The sequence below is a fragment of the Coregonus lavaretus genome, assembly GCF_964263955.1.
Source record: "Coregonus lavaretus genome assembly, chromosome: 11".
NCBI classification, from domain to species: domain Eukaryota; kingdom Metazoa; phylum Chordata; class Actinopteri; order Salmoniformes; family Salmonidae; genus Coregonus; species Coregonus lavaretus.
The window spans coordinates 34596038-34621551 of NC_139998.1; the positions used below are offsets into that span (position 1 = coordinate 34596038).

The following is a 25514-nucleotide window of genomic DNA, read 5'->3' on the forward strand; positions in this document are numbered from 1 at the left end:
GCGGTTTTTCACCATTGTCCGTGGCCTGCACTACCTACCAGCCAGCTCTAACCTGGACTATTATCGGCCAGTCTGCACTGTCTGCACAGCGCGTTATCGACCCAGAACTTATCAGTTTTTCTGCCGGAATCACTGAATCACTGGACCTTTAACTCCGGATCATCGCAACTAGCTAGCTGCAACCAAATGGATGTGGTTGTTGGCTAATCAGCCTTGAGCTAGCCTCGAGTCAGGCCCATCTCCCGGCTATCTACCTCTCTCTCAACCGGATGGGACCTCCTAGAGACGACACAGAGCCCCGCCGATCCATCACGATTGGTCTGCCGACGTAATCGTCTGTGGTTTCAACAGGCTTACCGTTGCGACGACCACGAAGATCCATCTGCTAGCCCCGGCCCGCTAGCACACGCAAACAACAGCCGTGCTTCCTGCTAGCCTGTGCTGTAGCACCAACTCAAACTGCTCTCGGACTCACATATTGCTGTTCACTGGACCTTATGATCACTCAGCTGCACAGCTGATGCCTGCTGGACTGTTCCTTTACACGGTACCCTGTCCTGTTTATCTGTTTAGCCTCAGGCCAAACTATCATCGCCATTACCAGTTGTTGTCTTAGCTCTCTCGAATAACACCTGTGATTGCTTTATGCCTCTCTCCCATGTCAATATGCCTTGCCTATTGCTGTTCCAGTTAGTTCTTATTATACAATTTCACTGTAAAGCCCCAAGTCCCTCTCAAACTGCCTGAAATAGCTCCTTTGTTCCACCCCCCATACACGCGGAGACCGGCTCAATCGGTGCCTCCAGTGATGCTATCTCTTTCATTGTTACCCAACGCTTAGGTTTACCTTCACTGTACTCATATCCTTCCATGACCTTGTCTGTACATAATGCCCTGACTCTATTCTACAACGCCCGGAAATCTGCCCCCTTTACTCTCTGTACCCTACGCACTAGAAGACCAGTTCTTAAAGCCTTTATCCGTATCCTTATTCTAGTCCTCCTCTGTTCCTATGGTGATGTAGAGGTTAACCCAGGCCCTGCAGCCCCCAGTAACACTCCTACTCCCCAGGAGCTATCATTTGTTGACTTCTGTAACTGTAAAAGCATTGTTTTTTTGCATGTTAACATCAGAAGCCTCCTCCCTAAGTTTGAGTTATTCACTGCGTTAGCACACTCCGCCAACCCTGATGTTCTAGCAGTGTCTGAATCCTGGCTTAGGAAGGCCACCAAAAATTCTGAAATGTCCATCCCCAACTACAACATTTTCCGTCTAGATAGAACTGCCAAAGGGGGTGGAGTTGCAATCTACTGTAGAGAGAGCCTGCAGTGCTCTATCAAACTATCCAGGTCTGTGCCCAAACAGTTTGAGCTCCTACTTCTAAAAATCCACCTTTCCAGAAATAAGTCTCACTGTGTCCGCTTGCTACAGACCCCCCTCAGCCCCCAGCTGTGCCCTGGACACCATATGTGAATTGATTGCCCCTCATCTATCCTCAGAGTTCGTACTGCTTGGTGACCTAAACTGGGATATGCTTAACACCTCGGCCATCCTACAATCCAAACTAGATGCCCTCAATCTCTCACAAATTATCAAGGAACCTACCAGGTACAACCCTAAATCCGTAAACATGGGCACCCTTATAGATATCATCCTGACTAACTTACCCTCTAAATACACCTCCGCTGTCTTCAACCAGGATCTCAGCGATCACTGCCTTATTGCCTGCGTCCGTAATGGGTCCGCGGTCAAACGAACACCCCTCATCACTGTCAAACGCTCCCTAAAACACTTTAGCGAGCAGGCCTTCCTAATTGACCTGGCCCAGGTATCCTGGTAGAGGATGCCTGGTTGTTCTTTAAAAGTGCTTTCCTCTCAATCTTAAATAAGCATGCCCCATTCAAAAAATTCAGAACTAAGAACAGATATAGCCCCTGGTTCTCCTCAGACTTGACTGCCCTTGACCAGCACAAAAACATCCTGTGGCATACTGCATTAGCATCGAATAGCCCCCGCGATATGCAACTTTTCAGGGAAGTTAGGAACCAATATACACAAGCAGTTAGGAAAGCAAAGGCTAGCTTTTTCAAACATAAATTTGCATCCTGTAGCACTAACTCCAAAAAGTTTTGGGACACTGTAAAGTCCATGGAGAATAAGAGCACCTCCTCCCAGCTGCCCACTGCACTGAGGCTAGGAAACACTATCACCACCGATTAAATCTACAATAATCGAGAATTTCAACAAGCATTTTGCTACCGCTGGCCATGTTTTCCACCTGGCTACCACTACCCCGGTCACCAGCTCTGCACCCTCCGCTGCAACTTGCCCATGCCCCCCCCCCCCCCCCCCCCCCCGCTTCTCCTTCACACAAATTCAGACAGCTGATGGAAAGCTGCAGAGGTCATCCCCCTCTTCAAAGGGGGTGACACTCTAGATCCAAACGATTACAGACCTATATCCATCCTGCCCTACCTTTCGAAAGTTTTTGAAAGCCAAGTTAACAGATCAACGACCATTTCGAATCACACCGTACCTTCTCCGCTATGCAATCCGTTTTTTGAGCTGGTCATGGGTGCACCTCAGCCACGCTCAAGGTCCTAAATGATATTATAACCGCGATCGATAATAGACAGTACTGTGCAGCCGTCTTCATCGACCTGGCCAATGCTTTCGACTCTGTCAACCACCACATTCTTATTGGCAGACTAAATAGCCTTGGTTTCTCAAATGACTGCCTCGCCTGGTTCACCAACTACTTCTCAGATAGAGTTCAATGTGTCAAATCGGAGGGCCTGTTGTCTGGACCTATGTCAGTCTCTATGGGGGTGCCACAGGGTTCAATTCTTGGGCCGACTCTTTTCTCTGTGTATATCAATGTTGTCGCTCTTGCTGCTGGTGATTCTCAGATCCACCTCTACGCAGACGACACGATTTTGTATACATCTGGCCCTTCATTGGACACTGTTAACAAACCTCGAAACAAGCTTCAATGCCATACAACACTCCTTCCGTAGCCTCCAACTGCTCTTAAACTAAATGCATGCTCTTCAATCGAACGCTGCTGGCACCCGCCCACCCGACTAGAATCACTACTCTCGACGGGTCTGACCTAGAGTATGTGGACAACTACAAATACCTAGGTGTCTGGTTAGACTGTAAACTCTCCTTCCAGACTCACATTAAGCATCTTCAATCCAAAGTTAAATCTAGAATCGGCTTCCTATTTCGCAACAAAGCCTCCTTCACTCATGCTGCCAAACACGCCCTCGTAAAACTGACTATCCTACCGATCCTAGCCTTCAACACTCTACTCAGCAAATTGGATGTAGTCTATCACAGTGCCATCCGTTTTGTTACCAAAGCCCCATATACTACCTACCACTGTGACCTGTACGCTCTTGTTGGCTGGTCCTCACTACATATTCGTCGCCAAACCCACTGGCTCCAGGCCATCTATAAATCACTGCTAGGAAAATCCCCGCCTTATCTTAGCTCATTGGTCACCATAGCAACACCCACCTGTAGTCTGTGCTCCAGCAGGTATATCTCACTGGTCATCCCCAAAGCCAACACCTCCTTTGGCCGCCATTCCTTCCAGTTCTCTGCTGCCAATGACTGGAACGAACTGCAAAAATCTCTGAAGCTGGAGACTATTATCTCCCTCACTAACTTTAAGCATCAGTTGTCAGAGCACCTTACCGATCACTGCACCTGTTCACAGCCATTCTGAAATTAGCCCACCCAACTACCTCATCCCCATATTGTTATTTATTTTGCTAATTTCCACCCCAGTATCTCTATTTGCACATAATAATATGCCATTTAGCAGACGCTTTTATCCAAAGCGACTTACAGTCATGCGTGCATACATTTTTACGTATGGGTGGTCCCGGGGATCGAACCCACTACCTTGGCGTTACAAGCGCCATGCTCTACCAGCTGAGCTACAGAGGACCACATCATCTCTTGCACATCTATCATTCCAGTGTTAATACTAAATTGTAATTATTTTGCACTATGGCCTATTTATTGCCTTACCTCCATAACTTGCTACATTTGCACACACTGTATATATATTTTCTGTTGTATTTTTGACTTTATGTTTTGTTATGTAACTCTGTGTTGTTGTTTTTATCGCACTGCTTTGCTTTATCTTGGCCAGGTCGCAGTTGTAAATGAGAACTTGTTCTCAACTGGCTTACCTGGTTAAATAAAGGTGAAATAAAATAAAAAAATTAATCGTTTTGATGTGAAACACATTCATTTTCCATTCTAAATAAAACATATACGATGTAGCTCATGAGCCGGGCCTCTCTGAGCTGGGGGTGTGTCTGATAATTATGTATGTATATGGTGAATGTACTATGTAGGCACCTGAGCTGAGCCATAAGGGAGACTAGGCATCTACCTACCCATCCCACTATCAGATTAGGGGGGGGGGGGGGGGGGCAATGAAGCATATGTTTGGTTCTGAAATCACCATCACCCACTAATTAACGGGTCATTTTTGCAGATTAAGTGTTTGAGCTAGTAATGTATCATTGTTTATCATTTACAAATTAGCTATGACATAGCCAATGAATACATAGCACAATTTAGGATTTCACCCCCATCTCAAAATCAAATGGTTTTGACCGTTTAGAAGTTTTCAATGAGCTTCTTTTCAACTCCTGCTTTGGCCATGCACTGCGCCTCGCAAAGTGATTGCTGTCCTTGTTATGAAATTATCAACTGTAACCTGTACATCAAAAAATTAGCATATACACTGATTGTTTAAAGCAAAACAACCAAATCTATTGCTGATGGTGAAGCTGAACAATCAAAATAAAATATATTGTAAGCCCCATTCTGCAGGTTATAGCCAGATGAGTTGTCTCTGGTAGCGTTTACTTTTATTCCAGTAAAACAACATTTCTAACAGCGCATAGATAACAATAACCTAGCAAATGGCATAGGTTGTCACTCAATTAATAAAGCCTAATATCGCACAAGTAATTTTTGCATTTGAATGCTGATGGTGCCGTGCATATGTGCAAGATTAGGAACAGGCCACCTACCTCTCGTTGGTCAGTGCACAAAGCTGGGCACAGGGCCCGAAGCTGGGTACAGTGTGCAGTTTGAATAGGCTACTGATATTCCCTGGGGTTGTTCGGCATGCAAAATGACTTGTAGATCAATGACTGTCAACACAGTTACATGCTTAGTTCGACACAGAAATAATATGTATTTTCAGAAGGTAGAAAGAAGGAGCCCAAAAAAATGTGAATCAGCAATGTATGAATCGATTTTCTGACCTATGCGTGTTAGTTACATTTGGATAGGTTTTTTGTCTGCAGACCGATGCAGTCATATCTTAAACATTTGAATGGGGGACCGATGCCTATCAGTGAATCGTTACATCCCTAATAATTATGGATATGAATGTCATTCTCTTCATGGTGATGTATCCTAAATAGGTACACAAATGTAGAAATATGCAATATCCTCCTTTGGATATTTGGGTGTTATTCTACACACTGGCTATTATTTTAATGAGCTCTGCCCCCAAACCAGGCCAAATTTGGTTGGTTTGGACCAAATCTGAACCAATCATAGTCGATCTTTCACAAGTTTGAACATCAAAGTACAGTAGAGTAGACTACAGTACAGTATTCAGACCCCTTGACTTTTTCCAAATTTTGTTATGTTACAGCCTTATTCTAAAATGGATCAAATTGTTTTTTGTCCCTCGTCATTCTACACACAATACCCCATAATGAGAATACAAAAACTGGTTTCTATAAATTTTAGCAAATGTATTAAATATTAAAAACTGAAATTTACATTTACATAAGTATTCAGACCCTTTACTCAGTACTTTGTTGAAGCACCTTTGGCAGCGATTGCAGCCTCAAGTCTTCTTGGCTATGACTCTACAAGCTTGGCACACCTGTATTTGGGGAGTTTCTCCCATTCTTCTCTGCAGATCCTCTCAAGTTCTGTCAGGTTGGATGGGGAGCGTGGCTGCACAGCTATTTTCAGGTCTCCAGAGATGTTAGATCGGGTTCAAGTCTGGGCTCTGGCTGGGCCACTCAAGGACATTCAGAGACTTGTCCCGAAGCCACTCCTGCTTTGTCTTGGCTGTGTGCTTAGGGTCGTTGTCCTGTTGGAAGGTGAACCTTCACCCCAGTCTGAGGTCCTGAGCAGGTTTTCATCAAGGATCTCTCTGTACTTTGCTCTGTTCATCTTTCCCTCGATCCTGACTAGTCTCCCAGTCCCTGCCGCTGAAAAACATCCCCACAGCATGATGCTGCCACAACCATGCTTCACCGTAGGGATGGTGCCAGGTTTCCTCCAGACGCGATGCTTGGCATTCTGGCCAAAGAGTTCAATCTTGGTTTCATCAGACCAGAGAATCTTGTTTCTAATGGTCTGAGTCCTTTAGATGCCTTTTGGCAAACTCCAAGCGGGCTGTCATGTGCCTTTTACTGAGGAGTGGCTTCCGTCTGGCCACTACCATAAAGGCCTGATTGGTGGAGTGCTGCAGGGATGGTTGTCCTTCTGGAAGTTTCTCCCATCTCCACATAGGAACTCTGGAGCTCTGTCAAAGTGATCATCGGGTTCTTGGTCACCTCCCTGACCAAGGCCCTTCTCCCCCGATTGCTCAGTTTGGCCAGACGGCCAGCTCTAGGAAGAGTCTTGGTGGTTCCAAACTTCTTCCATTTAAGAATGATGGAGGCCACTGTGTTCTTGGGGACCTTCAATGCTGCAGAATATTTTTTGGTACCCTTCCCCAGATCTGTGCCTCGACACAATCCTGTCTCGGAGCTCTACGGACAATTCATTTACATTTACATTTACAATTCCTTCGACCTCATGGCTTGGTTTTCGCTCTGACATGCACTGTCAACTGTGGGACTTTATATAGACAGCTGTGTGCCTTTCCAAATCATGTCATATTAATTGAATTTACCACAGGTGGACTCCAATCAAGTTGTAGAAACATGTCAATGATGCTCAATGGAAACAGGATGCACCTGAGCTCAATTTCGAGTCTCATAGCAAAGGGTCTGAATACTTATGTAAATAAGGTATTTTTGTTTTTTATTTTAATACATTTGCAAAATTGTCTCTCAACTAGTTTTTGCTTTGTCATTATGGGGTATTGTGTGTAGATTGATGAGGAAAAAACATAATTTAATCAATTTTAGAATAAGGCTGTAAGGTAACAAAATGTGGAAAAAGTCAAGGGGTCTGAATACTTTCCGAATGCACTGTAGTTCAGTAGAGTTCAGTTTGCAGTATATTATAGTGTACTCAACTCTATTGTACTCTACTGTGTACTGAACTCGACTCTACTGTAATGTACTGAACTATGCTCTACGTTTCTTTGCTGTACTGTACTGTCCAAACTTGTGAACCCAACTGTGGTTTATGACTACTATGATTTCCCGTTGTAGCCAATTCAATTGCAGAAATTCCGTTAGCGATTATGTAAAGGAATTTCCTTTTCAATTTCACTTAATAATTAATAAACAAAACTAACTAATTGATAGGTCTACCTTTACCTCTGTGAACTTTCATTATCCTCATTCCTCATGAGGGAGGGAAATTAGAAAATATCTTAAAGATATTTTGGATTTTGGTAACGGAATTTCAAGGCACAAAAAAAAATATGTGTTGCTATTAGTGCAACATTATTTTGTTTTGATATATTTCTAATACCTTTTAAGACTTTTCTGGTAGATGTTTTCTAAGACCCCTTTCCCATCTATTTAACCCGAAATCAAAGTCTTTGCTTATTCAACATTTTTAGGATGGAAAATGGTTGAAAATGTACTGTATATGTGCCTTAATTTCTAAAAAATATAGACTCTTAGCTTTCATTTGACACCCAATTTGACATGCTCCTATGAACTGCACATGTTGGTGCTCATGGTTCCTTTTCCATTGAAATGACCAGCTGTGACTGCTGTTTCCTGACTACCACTCCTGCAAGTTCAAAATAAACCCTGGCTTCCTTCCTTAGGGCCGGGATGCATCGCTGTATCTAAGGAACTGATATCAGTGCTGCTGACCAAACAAGACAACACTGATCAAACTAAAGGGGATGGCCAAAACCCCACTGCTCAGTAGAACTGTAGCTACCACAGACAAAAACAACCACTTCCTCCTGGGGAGAAAAGTTTACAATTCCATTTAATGTATGGGTAACAGCCGGGCTGATCCTGTGTCTTGAAGCTAAAATATCTATGCCTGAGGCCTGCCCGTAGTTGGCTCACCCGAGGCTGCCTAACCTCACAGGGCCTGTGTCTCTCTGTGTTGGTCTCTTGTCCTGGCTGAGTCCCCGGTGATTGGTGTGTGTTTAATCTAGTCTCAATCACTCCCTTTTCTTCTTCTATCAAAGAGGACCTTGTTTGGGGCCCTGTGTGATGGAGATGTCACTAATGCTGCGACAAAGTCCCCAGTGTCAGGGCCTGGAGCACCACTGCTGATCACTCACAATGAACTCAGAGAGAGACTCACGCACTGGCAGTTTATCTAGACGATGAAAGACCAATTATTTTTCTCTCTACCGTCCCCCGCACTACCATCCTCCTTGATTCAAGTGCAGATCACATGGTTGTAACTTTGTGCTGTGCCCAGGCAGCTCTAGAGGAAGGACGTGGGTGGTAGAGAACAGAGATAGTGGGCAGGCAGCAGTAATGTGTTTGCAGTCTGCACTGTCTCCGTTATCCCTGGATCTTCACTGGCCTTTGTTTCCAGTGTGGAAGCAGTGACACACAGTACCCTCGCTGCTTCACCACAGCAAGAGAGAGGGAATATGGAGGTGCAGAGGGTACAGGGTACAGGGTACAGGGTGAGAGGCAGGGTAGTGGGAGGGTAGGCCTACAGTACAGAAACACTTTGACTGCCTTTGATATTTAACATTTTAGTTGCTTAATGCATTAAGGAAAATTATGGCATGTTGAAAGTTAGATAACCGAATGGATGTTGACATGTAAGATCATTTGAATCTGCAGATTTCCTACAAACCAAAACGAACTGATCTGTCAGACGATTAGACTACTTGCTTGTACTTTTTAAATCCAAAAACAACAAATAATTGATGTTGCAATGCAGTTCTGTGTTTTATGTTTGAGTGGCTTTTGGACATCACTGTTCATGCAATAGAGAGATGCACAGAGCAACATCTCTGCAAGGCACTAAATTTCATTTTTCTTACATAATCTCTCCAAGAGCTCTCAGGGGTGGATTGATAATAAAATGCTTTGATGTGAAGAACGGGTATATTGTCCCAGGAGGGTGCAGCCCCTGCAGCTTATTAGGTAACACGTTTAGGAAAAAAATCCAGTTTGATTCACAAGGCTCAAGGTGCACCGAACCAAGAGTGCATGGACCTAACAAGATTTCAGGAACTTGTATTTGAGAAAAAAACATTGCATAAGAGTTCCTGTGAAAGAACAATGCCAGTGGAAACAGGGTTCAATTATAAAGATTCTGCTCTGTTCATTTTGATGTGGTGTTTTCCTGCAGTGCCCGGACAGAATAGCCAAACTGGCCCCCTTTTGTCTGTCGTTGTGGAACCTCTAAAGCCTTCCCCTTCCTTTGCCTCTGCAGGGAGCCCCTCCAGAGCTGTGTCCACCATGTCCCTTTCCGTGCGCCCATCGCGCCGAGTCATCTCCAGATCCATCACTAGGAGCCAGTCCTTTGCCGGGGTCAACTCCTACGATAAGCCCTACAGGTGAGGACACTCCGTCTGATAAGGTCAAGTGTACATTACTGTTATAGACCTTACTGGTGAGCACACTTCTGCGTTGACTTTCTACACATACAACAATGCAGCTCTAGGCTACTGTTCTTGACATTGGAAGATTTGTGATACACACTTATCTATTTGACACACACACACACACACACACACACACACACACACACACACACACACACACACAGACTGTGTGTCTCATGTGGAGCCCCACCTCGACAGGACGTCCTGTAAGGCCCACACTTCCTGAGGCGGCGGTTTTGGAGGCCTCTCCTTTCATGACGAGGGAAAAAGATTTAGTGTTCATTGTAATTTTCCTGCCTTCAAAGCTGAGTTTAATAGGGGCATATGGTCTGCATACACGTGTGTGTGTGTGTGTGTGTGTGCATGCATGTGGGGGAAGCTTTGGTCTATCAACAAAGTGATTTTCAAAGTGTTCCCTGTTGTCAGGTAGAATGGAGGAAAATGAAGGGCTCTGGAGTTATTTATTAATGAAGGTCCATCTGCTAGAAAACAGGACAGAATGGCGTCAAAATATTTAAGGAAGGACAGAGAGAGGAGAATGGAGTGTGTATGCTTGAGTAAAAGGAGCATGAGTTTGTGATTGTAGTAAAGAGAGATACAGAGGAAGAGAGGAAATCAATCTCTCTCTTACATTTGGCACATTACAGAAAAAATACAAATATTCCTTCTGCAGCCTACATATCAAAAATACATTAATATAAAGCAGTTACTAGAGTTATATGTCTGGAGGAAAGGTGTGTTGACTCTGATCAAGCAGTATCTTGCTTTAGTTTTTTTCACAGCTGAAGAGAACATGAGCAGCCTAGACAGACACATAATCTCTCTTCCGTAGCATATTGACTGGCCTGTCATCTGTGAAAGAGGAGTCTTGCCTCACATCGATTACCTGTTGCATTTTATGAAGTTATATTTATTATTTTATTCATCAACTCAGAATGTTATCATCACCCCTGACTGTGCACATCCATGCTTGCACACATTGCAATAAAACCTTCTCTGGAAGGGTGGGTTGGAGATGGCCTGTTCTGTATGAATGATACTTATCTCCATAGCATTAAATGTTTAAATCCCTCTTACTGATTAGAAATGCATTGATTCCATCAACTCACCAACAGTCACGGTGATTGAAGCACTACAGTTTCAGCAGTGCCGTTAGTAAAAGGCGTTGTGTTTTAGGAACCTGTCGGTGTTCAGCACCCCGAGGGTCACCAGGAATCCCTCCAGAGCCAGCAGGATGTTCACCCTCTCCGCCAAATCCCCACCGCCCAAGGTCCCCCAGCCAGAGAGGCTGGACGAGGTCTATGAGGCTCTGAAGAGAGGCCTGCAGTGAGTGTACACACACACACACACACACACACACACACACACACACACACACACACACACACACACACACACACACACAGAAAGCACTTTTGCACAAAACTTTGTCATGCATGCCTGCTCAGACAGACAGGAAATTGACCTGCCATGTGTCTGTCTCAGGTCTTACCTGCAGGTGCATCAGATAGAGCTGGACAGCCTGAGCCGACAGATGAGGGAGTCCAAGAGGAACTCTCGTCTGGTAGGTACCACCATGTCTTGAATCTGCCTTAAAATGGACGTACGCTCACTTGACTTTGTAATGGTTTTTACTGGACAGTATAGTCATGTGATCTTCTTGTTCCTTTTCAGGGGTTTCTCTATGAGCTGGATAAGGTTAGTTTGACCCTCTCTTCTATGTTATTCACCCACTCCATTGTACAGTATCGCACAGTAATCATATGAGCTTTATCCAAAAGTTTAGGTCTTATAAAACAATCAGACAGCAATCCATTGGTCCCAGATTACATTCTATTCATTATTTGAGCATCAATTTGAAAGAGTCCTCCTTGTGTTTCTTCCAACAGCAAGTGAAAGTGATTGAGAGGTTCATGCGACGGCTTGAGTTCCATCTAAGCAAGGTGAGCCCTGTGTGTGTGTGTGTGTGTGTGTGTGTGTGTGTGTGTGTGTGTGTGTGTGTGAGAGAAAACAGAAAATGATTGTGTGATTGATTGGTAAATAAACTGTGCGCTTGTTTAAGTTATCTTGGATGTGTCAGATGATCGAAATAGACGTGGAAAGGCGCGTTAAGAAAAATGATGTAAACTACATACATTATGTAGGTAGGTTTTCATTTTATTACAACTGAGTACCCACACACTACAGCAGGCCTCACATACAGAAAGGGCCTCTAACAATGATTATGTGTGGGTGTAACTGGCAGGCTTCAGTCTAGGGGTAAGGTCCAGCAGCTCTTGGCTTATTCACTGTGGTTATGAATTAGTGAACATTGAGTGCTGCTCTCTAGCTTTTAAAATAAGCCCTGTGTTTGTACACTCACACACAGTATCCCTGGACATGGTTCACTAGCAGGGGGCGGCCTCATGCTTGTCTCACATTCCTGGTTTGTTTTCTGAGTGTTTTAACCCTATCCTGGGAGAGCAGGATACTGGCCAGGCTGTTAACCTGACACAGCTGCAGCAGCACAGGAACACATCCTCCTCCTCTTCCTCCTCCTCGTCTTCCTCCTCCTACCTTATTGATGTACGATTAGTTTTTGTTTTACGAGCAGAGGGAGCCTCTGACCTCCCTAGGGGTCAAATGTCATGGCCCATCACCTAGGTAAGGAGAGCAGAGGGTTTCTTTTGAATTTGAAAGTAAACTTAACCACTTGTTGACATGCCCTTCCTCTTCCTGGTGACAGTTAGGCTGATTGCCCCTCCAGAAGGTAACAGCAGTGATTGGTTGTTATTCTGAAGGTTCCTTGAGCGGTCTGTCTCAGGGCTGGTTGGGGGGGTTGGGTCGAGGGCAGATGTGCAATCCCCTAGAGATATTAAAATGTTTCTGGTAAAATAACGGTGATAACTGCTTTTAATCGACAGATTAGACTACAACAGATGTGTCATAATTTAGATGTTCCTGAACAGGGCCTCCCTTGTGGGGCACATAGTTCCTCTGGGAAAAAGAGAGAGCGGGAGGGAGAGAAACTTGAGCTGGAGCAGTTAGTGAGTGATGCAGTTGAAGGCTGCCCTGCTGAGACTGCCTCAGCCTCACAGTAACAGTCAGTAACAGTCAGTAACCACCTCCAGATGGATAGAGGGGGCTGATTGGGATGACAGAGGAATCAATCTGGCTCTCCCTCCCTCTCACTCCAGTTCTGCCTGGCCTGGCCTGGCCTCTCCCTCTGCATTAAAACTTTAAAGAGCTGCATTCTTTTTATTTTTCCTCCTTTCCTTTTTTACCCCGTTTCCCCCCTGGGGAGCAATGGCGTCTCTGTGGCCAGCCCGATATGTGTGTATGTTTACGTGCTCATGTTTATACTATATGAGCGTGTGTTTGAAAGTGCAATATGTGAGCCTACGTATGTAAACTTCCAGGAATAGGACTGTGCCAGAGTGCAGTCATTTACTGTTTGTAATCCTTCAGTTTGCTCTGCTCTGCTCAGTGCTTCTGCAATGCAGAGGATTTGGTTGCTCCCCCTCTCCCCCTCTGCATCCTTCTCAGTCTCCCAGTAGCTCCACAGGGGAGCACTTCGGCTTTAATCATCACATCTCAATGGAGAAGCATTTAGGGAATGGCCAAACCAGCCCTGCTGGACGTCTGCAGACTTGTCCTGTTAAATATGGTGATTTTCCGCTAGTCTGACCTTTGGTCCTGTTTGACCTCTACACAGAGTGACCTCTGACCTATGCATATTGCCTACCTAGTGTAGCTTTATTCCAGGTTAACCTCTCTCTCCCACCGCTGATGGGTTGTCCAGGCTGTCCGGAACTGTGTTTCACTAGCTAGTAGTCTAGCAGGTGGCTTTGTTTTTGGCTGCTGTGAGTGAAGTTAAAGGAGGCACACACCGTTACTCACTCCAAAAATCAGTTATTTCATCTTAAACACACATCAACTAGTGTTTGATCGTAAACACACATGGAGGGTAGTTCTATGTAACAAAGAGGATAGTCTTCAGAACAACATGTTGAGACTGTATGAGTGGGTCATCAGGAATGCAGTTACAGAGTGCTGTTGTGTGGAGTGGTGGCTAAGTGGACCAGACCAGTCAGGTGGAGCTAGCCCTCTGTGATCATCAGTAAATTGAGGGAATGTGACAGAAGTGTGTAGAAGTTGAAGGGAGTGGAGCTCTCAATGCTATCAGAATGAAAGGATTGTGATGCACCCTCTCACTCACTCATAAAACACATCTCCTGTGGAGTCAGCTTTAGTGAATGGAGCTCTCATGGTGTTTGTCTGTTAACTAATTCATTCAGGCTGGCGTGTGAGCAGCAGCTCAGCTTATGTATCCACACAGACACAGTGTGGGCCTGACATTATGGGTCACTCACTGTGATGAATCAGGGTGTCTGAAAGTGGGGAGAAAGAGTGGGGCATCATTTAGTGAATGAGTCTCCGCGCTGGAAGTGATGTGCACTGATTCAGAAAACCTGGACAAAGTAAAAACACACAATAACACACTTCTCCTGTGAATGAAAACAATTTGTGATGTTCTGGACAAGGTGAATGAAAGTTTAATCTGTGAGAGTCTGCTACAATGTTATTTGATGGGACATGCAGACAGTGTTGTTTTTGTGTGTGTCAGAGGTTGTATTGAACCTTTATTTGAACAGGGAAGACATATTCTAGGTCTCTTTTACAAATGCTCCCTGTATATACAACAGAATTATACACATTATACCCAAACTCTCTATATATATACACATTAAAACACAAAAGCACAAATAAAATATCACAGATCACCCAGAAAAACTGTTACATTCCTCCACAAATAAGTCCCCAATCAGTACTTTAAATTGCCCGAACTGCACCAGAACATCGAGATGAAATGTATTTAGAATTTTGTTCCAGCAATATGGCGCATTAAAAATGTACCTAGCTCGGTGGAGACCCTAGGAACCTCAAGAGTTAACCAACCCAGTGAACAGGTTAGGAAACTCAGGTGTCTATACTTCAACAGCAAAGTCAGATTAGATGGAAGTTTATGAAGTAGGGGCTTGTAAACAAAAAGGGAGTAATGTAGAGATCTATGGGTCTTTAGCGAAGTCCAGCCAACCTTTTGATACAGGATGCAGTGATGAGTATCAAAACTGTCGCCAGTAACAAAACAAAGGGTACTATGGTAGATGGCATCCAAAGGTTTAAGAGTAATAGCAGCTGCAATTTGATAAAGAATGTCACCATTATCAATAACAGATAAAGAGGTTGACTGAATAATCTGCTTCCTACTGCATAGAGAAAGGCACAATCTGTTTCTGTAGAAAAAGCCAACTTTAAATCTTAGCTTGTTAACTAGCTCATCTATATGTTTTTTTTAAACGTCAAATCCATATCAATCCAAATGCCTAAGTATTTATATGCGGGAACACGTTCGATTGGAGAACCATCGAATGAGTGAACATGTAGTTCATCTGAAACATTCTTACGAGAGTTTGAAAACAACATGTATTTAATTTTGCCCGTATCAACAGCCAGATCAACAGTCAGGGCAATAGCATCATCCGCATATTGATGAAGTTGACCATTTTTATGAGATTGACCAATGGTGTTTATATAAATAGTGAAGAGAACAGGTCCCAAAATCCCTGTTGTACACTTTATGTACTTCAAAAAATGTAGACGTAACCCCATCAATCACGATGGCCTGAGTTCTGTCACGAAGAGGTGACTTCAATAGGGAGGGCTCTCTGCAGGGCAGCTCTGGCCAGTCAGTCAGAGAGTGGCAACATGGTGACGAGGCAGTGGCACGACAACCAGGCTGAGCAGTAGAAAGGATAAGGCCTTAGAGTGGGACCTATCCAGGATACGCTGCAATGTCTCAATTTGCTTACTCTGGATGTCCAGCTCAGACAGATATGTATATTCCGCAATAAGCTGACAGTTTCCACATTGAAAATTTGGCCAGTCAATATTATCCCGGAACTGTGAAAAATAGGTGCAGCTCCTACATGGGATGAAACGATCACCGTAGTCTCTGAAGGTGGTAGCCGCCAATCTGGAAAAAGTCAGTTTCCCTGTATGGCGGAAAGTGGTAGACACTATTTTGGAAAAAGTCAGTTAAAATCCCCACAAATAAAATAGTGTAGGTTGGCAAGGAATCCGCTAAAAGTCAATCAATCCACACAGTGTAATAGTTAGTTAGATTGAATCACACAGTTTGTAGGATCACCACAGTTAGAGGCAGCAAGCCAGAACCCAACCACAGACTAGAAACCAGCCAGCACTAGGACCCACAATAAACACAACCAAGGCACAGAACTCGCCAGCATAACAACACAAGGAGAGAGTGGTGACTTACTCAAAGCGATTTAAATGCTGGGGCCCTTCAAAACAGCAACGCAACGGAGGCCGTGTTACCAGTATGATAGCCAGGAGAGAAGCACCTTGGAGGGGGGATGTACACTCGATGACCAAACGTATGTGGACCCATGCTCGTCGAAAATCTAATTCCAAAATCATGGCCATTAATATGGAGTTGGTCCCCCCTTTGCTGCTATAACAGCCTCCACTTTTCTTTTGTGCACGGGGGCATTGTCATGCTGAAACAGGAAAGGGCCTTCCCCAAACTGTTGCCACAAAGTTGGAAGCACAGAATCGTCTAGAATGTCATTGTATGCTGTAGCATTAAGATTTCCCTTCATTGGAACTAAGGGGCCTAGCCCGAACCATGAAGAACAGCCCCAGACCATTATTCCTCCTCCACCAAACTTTACAGTTGGCACTATGCATTCAGGCAGGTAGCGTTCTCCTGGCATCCGCCAAACTCAGATTCGTCCGTCGGACTGCCAGATGGTGAAGCGTGATTCATCACTCCAGAGAACGTGTTTCCACTGCTCCAGAGTCCAATGGCGGTGAGCTTTACACCACTCCAGCCGACGCTGCTCAGCCATGGAAACCCATTTCATGAAGCTCCCGACGAACAGTTCTTGTGCTGACGTTGCTTCCAGAGGCAGTTTGGAACTCGGTAGTGAGTGTTGCAACCGAGGACAGATGATTTTTACGTGCTACATGCTTCAGTGTTCAGCGGTCCCGTTCTGTGAGCTTGTGTGGCCTACCACTTCACAGCAGAGCCATTGTTGCTCCTAGACGTTTCCACTTCACAATAAAAGCACTTGCAGTTGACCGGGGCAGCTTTAGCAGGGCAGAAATTTGACGAACTGACTTGTTGGAAAGGTGGCATCCTATGAAGGTGCCACATTGAAAGTCACTGAGCTCTTCAGTAAAGCCATTCTACTGCCAATGTTTGTCTATGGAGATTGCATGGCAGCGTGCTCGATTTTATACAACAGGTGTGGCTGAAATAGCCAAATCCACTAAATTGAAGGGGTGTCACATACATTTGTATACATAGTGTATATGTGGGAAAATGAGGTGCAGGAGGAAGTCGTAGACCAATAACAAGGCCAACAACAGGAAGCAGAGGTTATTACTTATATTTATATATGTGTGTGTGTGTGTATGAGGTGCAGTGAGGCCAGTGGAATGTCACCATCTGGACTTCCACTGTATTGCAGTCGCTTCTTAATTTTACAGACACACTTTTTTCAGAGGTCGTTAAAGTGTCAAGAACCAAGGGAAGGATTATGGTGCAATTACATGCTTTATGGTTCCATGATAATGGAAATAGAATGTGTCACGACTAAATGGATTACTACTATTGAAAAAGATTAATGAAGAGACCTTTAGGGTGTACGGTGTATGTTTTAATGTTTGGTGAATAAAATAAAATAAACGAACATTTAAAAAAATGTATAATAAAGATATACAATTGTATAACTACTGTAAAGGACAAATGAATGTAACCATCCATGTGTTTTGTCTTCCTCAGATTGACGAGCTGTATGAGGCCTACTGTATGCAGCACCGGCTCAGGGATGGGGCCAACAAAATGGTGAAGGCCTACACAGCCTCCCAGGGCAGCCGCGAGGCCAGAGAGAGCCTGTCTGAGGCCAACAAGGGCTACAAAGAGTACACAGAGGTGAGGGGTGAGAGAGAAGAGCTGATCAGTGAGGGAAAGAAGGGAGGGAGTACCAGGATAAGATGTACAGGAAGCCGAGGACAGAGTAATTGTCCCGAGACGGAGTTCAAAGACTGCAGGGTAACCTGACTAAGAACAGATGCTCTCGTTCTCCCAGGGCTTTGCTCTATGATATTAGTACAATAATTGTAGTGTTGACTGCCTAATGTTTCTAAGGCTTTTCCATAACGTTCTCTCTTTCTCTCTCCTGCTCTTTGCAGAACATGTGCATGTTGGAGAGCGAGCTGGAAAACCAGCTAGGGGAGTTCCATGTTAAGATGAAGGGTATGTTCATATCAGTCAACTCCATCCTCTTCGTCTGTTGTGACTCCGGGCCCCAGTGTATCTTCGCTTCCTGTTGGTCTAGTCCAATCAAACGGTTGCATTGTGAGATTGTTTGTTTGCTTGTATGTGGCCTTGAAATGTTTTTGTTTGTTGTAGGTCTAGCAGGGTTCGCACGGCTTTGTGCTGGGGACACATATGAGGTGAGTTCATTTATTTCTCTCTCTCTGTCTCTCTCTCTCTCTCTGTTCCCTCCACTCTTGCTTTCCTTGCAGGAGTAGTTTCTGCATGGCTGCCCCAGCATCATCATTCTAAGTGTTAGTGCTGGTGGAGGGAGTGTATATGCTACCGTAACATGGGCTCTCAGAGCTGGGCTATCTGCAGGAGGAGGAGGGTCATTGGAAAAGGAAAGGTGTTAATGTGTCAGTACTGCCTCCATCTGTTTTAACATGCATAGATTTAGTGATGATTGACAGCATAATCGATGTGAGTCAGTGGCACACTCCATTACCTCGCAGGGGGAAGGCACCAATAAACAGAACCTCCAGAGCTTAACTCCGCTTGCAGCAAAACACAAATGACTCAGCGAAGACTTAAGAATAAGGAAATGTGTGAAGACCAAGATGAATGTGACAGTGACTGGCTCATTGTGTGTTTCTGTTATTCCATATTGAACCTAAACCTGACCCCTGACCTTTTAGATCTTTATGAAGTATGGGCGGCAGCGCTGGAAGCTGAGGGGAAGGATGGAGATCAACGGCAAGCAGGTGTGGGACAGCGAGGACATGGTCTTCCTGCCTCTCATCACAGAGTTCCTATCAATAAAGGTATGAAGCAGCAAATCCTGGCCTAAAACTAGTATACAGATGAACACACATACACACACACAGACCGTCTGTCACTCTCACTCACATTCACTTTGTCACATCTGTGTGTGAAGCGAGGGCTCAGGGGTAATGGATATAACAGCTCAGTGAGAGAGGAGAGCAGCTGGATATCAACTTGTTTTTCTCCCTCACTGATTTCATTACTTTGCCCAATCATGTCACGGGATCGGAAAGTCAGGAGACACAGAATGAATGAACGGGGGGGGGGAGAGAGAGGGGAAGGGGGAGGGAGAGGGAGAGGGGAAGGGGAAGGGAGAGGGAGGGGGGAGGGGGAGAGGGGAAGGGGGAGAGAGAGGGGAAGGGAGAGGGAGAGGGGAAGGGGGAGGGAGAGGGGAGGGAGAGGGGAAGGGGAAGGGGGAGGGAGAGGGAGAGGGAGGGAGGGGGGAAGGGGGAGGGAGATGGGAAGGGGGAGGGGGAGGGAGAGGGAGAGGGAGAGGGAGAGGGGAAGGGAGAGGGAGAGGGAGAGGGAGAGGGGAAGGGAGAGGGAGAGGGAGAGGGAGAGAGGGGAAGGGGGAGGGAGAGGGGAAGGGGGAGGGAGTGAGAGGGAGAGAGCGGGAGAAATAGTTTGCCATGGAGAATAATGTATCATTTTGAGAGCTAATGCTTATCAAAAGCAGGCATTGGAGTGGGGTTTGGAGAGATTTAGATCATACCCGAATCACTGATTGTGATGTGTCTTACTATGGTTTCCTAGGTGACAGAGCTGAAGAGCCTGGCCAATCACGTGGTGGTGGGGAACGTGTCGTGTGAGACCAAAGATCTGTTTGCTGCTCTACCCCGGACGGTGGCCGTGGACATCAATGACCTGGGGACCATCAAACTGAGCCTGGAGGTCACCTGGAAGTGAGTGGCTATCACATCAGTGTGGTGAACTGCTTTAAGTGGATACCACCACTAGTGCACAAACACGTCTTTGTGTATTTGTGTATGTGTGGTGCGCATATATTTGTGTGTGGGTCTAGTATTAAGTTTCTGTGCCCTTTTTATCTCTCTGTCAGCCCTTTCGACAAGGATGACCAAGCCTCGGCCGCCAGCACGGTCAACAAACCCCCCACGGTGAACAAACGCTTCTCCACCTACAACCAGAGTCCTCCTGATACCCCCTCCTTACGGGAACAGGCATTCTATGTGAGTAACCCGGTCCTCTAAACAGTGTCCTCTTTCTTAATATGATCCATAATCCATGGAGTGATGAGCTGTAATTGAGGAATGGTTATTCGAATGAATCTGAGTGATAGCTCTCTCAACCCATTTTTCATTTCCATCCATGGCACCAAAGTCTCCTGCTGTCATCTCATCCAGTCTACCTCAGAGGCACAGTTTGATTAATGATTTTTCTATCTGAGACAGTAACTGTCATATGATTCAAAACGCAGCATCATATGATGCAAAATGCATCATACCGGCTGTATTTCTGTATTTTTAAAGTTATATATCTTGAAAACTTGATTGCTGTTATGCGAAACATTTTCAGACTATATCAACAATGGACTAATGAAACCAAAATACCAAAATAGTTTTTGGGTGGAGTTTTCCTTTAAGGGGGTGTCTCAGCTATAGATCATTCTGTTCATTATGGTACATAGAGCACAGAGCCTGTTACAGTTCTACCAGCTGTACTGAGCCTTATCTTTTTCCTCCCTGGTGACTCACTGATAGTCTGCCGCCAGGTTAATCTGCTGCCAGGTATCCAGGACATGTTCTGTTCTCTGTAATGCAACACGTTGTCTGTCAGCGGTGGTTGTTGTGCTGTTAAGATGCAGCATTAGAACGTCAGGAGGTTTTCTGTACACATCCGCTGGTTCACAAAGCTAACAGGATGTATTGGTCTGTTTTGTCAATGGGCAAGCTAAATACTTCCAGCATCTATTTGTCTTACTTAAATAACTTGATTGAGTTAGAAAAAAAGAATTCCATGTTGCGGTGAAGAGAATGACTGTGTAGGCTAGCTGTGATGTGTAATAGCATTGGTCCACCAGTGGACCGTTCTCACGGCCCTCTCCTGCTTTACCTGGTGGTGTAAAGACGGCTCCGAGGAGCCTGTCAAGGAGCATGATGTCCCCCAAACAGCGCTGGTCCCTGCTGGATGTGTTCCGTGACACTCTGGCTGAGAGACTGTCTCAGAGCTGCTCCTGCAGTGACGTTTCCTCAGTCCGCGTGGGCTCTGCTAACATGCAGACTGACGTAAGTGCTGCTAGCCACTACAGACATCCCACTAGACCCCTCAGTAGTTACTAGTTAAAGGTGTGGTATTTGTGGTAGAGCATGGTAATAGAACCTCCGTAGAAGAACTCACAGTAGATCTTTGTAGATTGTGTTGTGCTGTCAATTGTTGTTTAGAACCTCTGTACTGTTGGCCACTGTAGAATCTCTGTGTTGATGGTTAGATGTGTTCCTTGTGGGTTTTTAAATAGTCTTTAGTAGTATTCTCAATGACAGAGAGCGCTGGGAAACAGACACAGCTTCCAGCTCTCAATATGAAGCCTGTATTTGTTCTTATTGTTCCAGTGAGGTAGGCCTGGATGCCCAGCGAAGCAGAGGCCTGATAAATGAGAAGTTAATTAAAGGGAGCAGGGAGTCTGTTTGCTTTCTGGGCCAGATGCCAGGCAGCACTGCTCTGCTCTGGTCTATAATGGTTGGCATGGGTTTACAGGGGCCGTCAGCCATCTGTCTGTCTGTCTGACTCTCAGTTATCATACTGAATGTCTGCTGGACTAGTCCCATCTTCAAAATGTGATGGTAGTGTCTCCATTTTACTTTGTCACCCTTGTGCTCTTCCTCCCTCCCTCTGTCTCTCTTTTTCTCTCAATGTAGAACATGCTGAGGAGGCAGGAGGAGATGGAGAATGGCACAGCCTGGTCTAACTCCTCGGAGTCATCAGACGACTCATCCAGCCCCCAGCCCTCCCTGGGGCTGCGTCACGCCAACAAGAATCTGGTCCAGCTAGAGGTCCAGGCCGCCGCGCCCTCCATTGAGATCTCCTTTGCTCCCAGAGACTCTGCCACCTCCACCCCTACCCGCTCAGCCAAAGTGGAGGATGTGCAGAAGGATGAGCCAGACACTGGAGCAGCAGGGAAAGAGGAGAATTCTGGGAAACAGGCTGTGCCTAACGGCCACGCACGTTATTCACGCTCCCTCAGCCATATCAGTGAGAACAGTGCCGATGGCGTACTGACGGACAGGTCAACTGGCGAATCAGTGGAGCCCTCTGAGGCCACCTCCCTGCAGTCTGGGATCTCTATAAACGATATTGAGATGGAGATGCCTGCCAGGGCAGAGTCAGCCCCTGTCCCAGCTGAGACTGTGGTGGTCGGGGACCCCTCTGAGCCACTCGCCCCAGCTACTGTGACTGTGGAGGAGAGCAGGCCGGAGAGCAGGTATTCTGCAGTGTCTATAGAGTCAGACACTGGGTTTGAGGTTGTTTCAGGCGCTGTTTCAGAGGTAGAGCCAGAACTTCAGAGCTTTGCACCCACTAGGACTGATGCCGTGTCTCAGCAAGGTGCCTCTCTGGATCTCAGGGCAGACTTACAAGCACAGACCCAGAGCACAGAGGACATATCATACACTGCCCACAGGGCAGTGGTGGTGGAGGCCGAGAAGCATGGGCCTGTAGTAGAGGCCAGGCCCACAGAGGGTGAGAAGCAGCAGGCTGTAGACAATGGAGTTGAGGAAGCCCTGAGTGCAGTCATCGCCTCTCTGGATGACTACAGGGGACAGTTTCCTGAGTTACAGGTCCTGGAGCAGGAGCTCAGACTACTGGAGGAGACATTAACAGTGAGTTATAGCTGTGTGTGTATATGGCTCTGACTCATGTGTTTTATGTTGCACCTGACAATGGAAATGACCACTTCATAAGAGTGAGGGGGGCGTTGGTGGGGGCTGAGTAGATTTCATCGTTCCAGAATCCCACAGTTCCCTGCGGGATTGGAATCAGGGTGCGGAACTTCCTGCCCTTTAGCTCAGTCTAAATGTTTCCATCCCACAATGCTGCAGCGGGAGATGTGTGTACTGTCGCTGGGTGGCCGTCAGCCTCTTAAACGTACACACACCCACCTTCTTCCCAACTGAGACACAGATAAGCATCAGAGCTCACTCAGCCAAACCCTTTGACAAGGCGATAGGAAACACAGAAAATGTTTGACCTTCTGAATTATTCTTCATTTCATCATGTCATAATTTTAAGAACACACTGTTTTGTTCCCAGACACTTTCCTCAGATGATCCTTTTCCAAATACGGGGTGTACACTTACAATCAGGACTTATATGGCGTTGATGTGGATTGCTGAAGAATGTTTGCTTTTGTTACTGTGTGTGTACTGTATGTTTGAGTACGTGTGTGCATGTGTGTTTGTCTCTCTATATCACGTGTCTATGTGTGTGTTCTGAAGGGCCATACATGCAGTTGTTCGTCCAGTGTCCAGAGTCTGGCGGTGGAGACAGCCCTCGGCAGCTTTGACTTCCTCAACACCTCAGACCTGGAGGACGAGGATGAAGAGGAGGAGGATGGGGAGAAGAGGAGTGTGACAGACAGGTCAGGGTCCATAAAATGGCCTCCCTCTCTATGTTCCATCACAGTCAGTTTTAAAAATGAGAAGTTTTGCTGGTGAAGGAGCTAGTTGTATTTCGGTGTGGTTACTTACTGCCATCTAGTGGTGAGCCACTGTAACACATATTTAAATATGCTCTCATGCTAGATGTTTGTAATGATAAGAAAAGTTAATTGGTATTCTGAATGATAATTCCCTCACCTGGTCTAAAGGTGGCATGATATGTAGCGCCATGGCTCTCTGGGGTACCACTCTGGGGTAACAACTCTCCTGATGTGCTCATGCCTGTGCTCCTGTGTGGTTGTTGTGTTTAGTGAGTGCCACAGCGCCCCTGGCAGGCCACCAGAGGAGAGTGCAGGGGAGGATGAGTGCTGTGAGGAGAGATGCTGGGAGTCCCACTCCTCTGGACCTGTGAGCACAGGCTGCCAGGCTCTAGACCATGCCCTACTGGTCCATCTGAAGAACTGCAGTGCACAACTTCTGGTGAGGAACATGACATACTCCATATGAGTAATGTAATAAAACAATTTAAAATTGACATCTGTGGTCTTACCAAATGTCCTGATTTGTTGTATCGGTTTTGTCTATGTGATGCCTGTGACTCCTAATGGCTGGTGCTGTGTGTATTCTTTGCAGAGGTTGGGGACCTTTGGGCCTCTGCGCTGTGGGGAGATGTATGCTCTGGATCGCCTGCTCAGGGAGGCCCGCGTCCTCGAGCTCATCAGACGTGTTGCCAAGGAGACCCCTGGAGGAGCCACTCAGCCAGATGAGGGTGAGTTCATTACGGCTGAAAGGAGGACAATAAAACAACATATTAGTTTAGTCACTGACAGAGCTAAGGCTATAATGACAAAGGCTAACTACTGTAATTGTAATTGATTCAATTACTATCATCTCTAACTTGTTTTCTTTTCTGTCTGCCTTCCTTCTACTGTCCATCTCTCCTGGAGTAGTGGTTCCCCAGTTAGAACAGTGCCAAGGGGCAACATTGCTCTGGCAGCAGTGTACGGATAATGGCAGTGTGTACAGCACCTCCACAGAGGCTTTCCTCACAACACTGGCCGCTGCTTACACCAACAGACTGCCTGAGAGAGGAGTTAGCCTGGCAGACACAGGTATGATACGGTTGTTGTGTCTCTGTGTGTGTCTATCATGCATTATATAATTCATAATATGGTCCTTTGTAGCTCAGTTGGTAGAGCATGGCGCTTGTAATGCCAGGATAGTGGGTTTGATTCCCGGGACCACCCATGCATAAAATGTATGTAAGTCTCTATGAATAAAAGCGTCTGCTAAATGGCATATATAATATTTAAACATAGTGATACATGGTCTAAAACACTCTCCCTAAGGAGGAGTTTGGATCAGCAATGCTCCTGACTTTGATTCCAGTGGCCTATCTGATGTCACATATACACACATTAGAGGGTAGCTGTGATGTGCTATCCTGTCACGTCTGACCCATCTCTCTGTGCTGTGTCTAGTGTTCTTGCATCTGGTGGAGAGGATTCTGGAGAGGAGGCTGCCCAAGCGTGGGGGCGGGGCGGCCAGAGAGATGCTGACCCTCTTCCAGTTCTGGAGCTACCTAGAGGCCGAGGGAGTGAGCGAGCTGGACACACACATCATCGAACTAGCAGAGGAGGGTGAGTGTCTAGGAGATTGACTATGGTTGTGAATGGGCCTCCTTAATTGCTTGGAGTTAGTGTGAATGAATGTATTAATGTGTCTTACTAGGTTACAGACAGCCACTTGGCTCTATGGTCAGTCATGATGAATGTGTGAATGTAGGTCATTTAAATGGCTGATTGCTCTCATTGTTGTTGTTTCACCACACCCACTATAACATAATCACCTCATTCTATTATCTTCTTTCTATCACCATTCCCATCCTTCCTCATTCGCTCTCTTTTTTACTACCTCTCTGTGCTTTTCCTCTTCCTTCCACAACACCCTGTTTCTTTCTCTGTTTCCCTGTCCACCCTCC

General features: G+C 45.7%; 1 protein-coding gene across 3 annotated transcripts in view; it reads left to right on the forward strand.

The window, feature by feature from the left end:
• The window catches only part of LOC311137425 (rho family-interacting cell polarization regulator 1-like), a 135546-nt gene that overhangs the window by 104512 nt on the left and 5520 nt on the right, over positions 1-25514 (forward strand). For all 3 annotated transcript variants that reach the window (XM_084171917.1, XM_084171916.1, XM_084171915.1), the window contains exons 2-18: positions 9604-9727; positions 10952-11101; positions 11261-11339; positions 11450-11473; positions 11665-11718; positions 17625-17774; positions 18035-18098; positions 18255-18298; positions 18797-18922; positions 19677-19825; positions 19981-20110; positions 21797-22756; positions 23372-23514; positions 23845-24013; positions 24167-24302; positions 24484-24645; positions 25015-25173. In XM_084171917.1, the coding sequence (XP_084028043.1) occupies positions 9630-9727; positions 10952-11101; positions 11261-11339; positions 11450-11473; positions 11665-11718; positions 17625-17774; positions 18035-18098; positions 18255-18298; positions 18797-18922; positions 19677-19825; positions 19981-20110; positions 21797-22756; positions 23372-23514; positions 23845-24013; positions 24167-24302; positions 24484-24645; positions 25015-25173 (2797 nt within the window). In that variant the 5' untranslated portion in view covers positions 9604-9629. The remainder of the gene's footprint in view (positions 1-9603; positions 9728-10951; positions 11102-11260; positions 11340-11449; positions 11474-11664; positions 11719-17624; positions 17775-18034; positions 18099-18254; positions 18299-18796; positions 18923-19676; positions 19826-19980; positions 20111-21796; positions 22757-23371; positions 23515-23844; positions 24014-24166; positions 24303-24483; positions 24646-25014; positions 25174-25514) is intronic.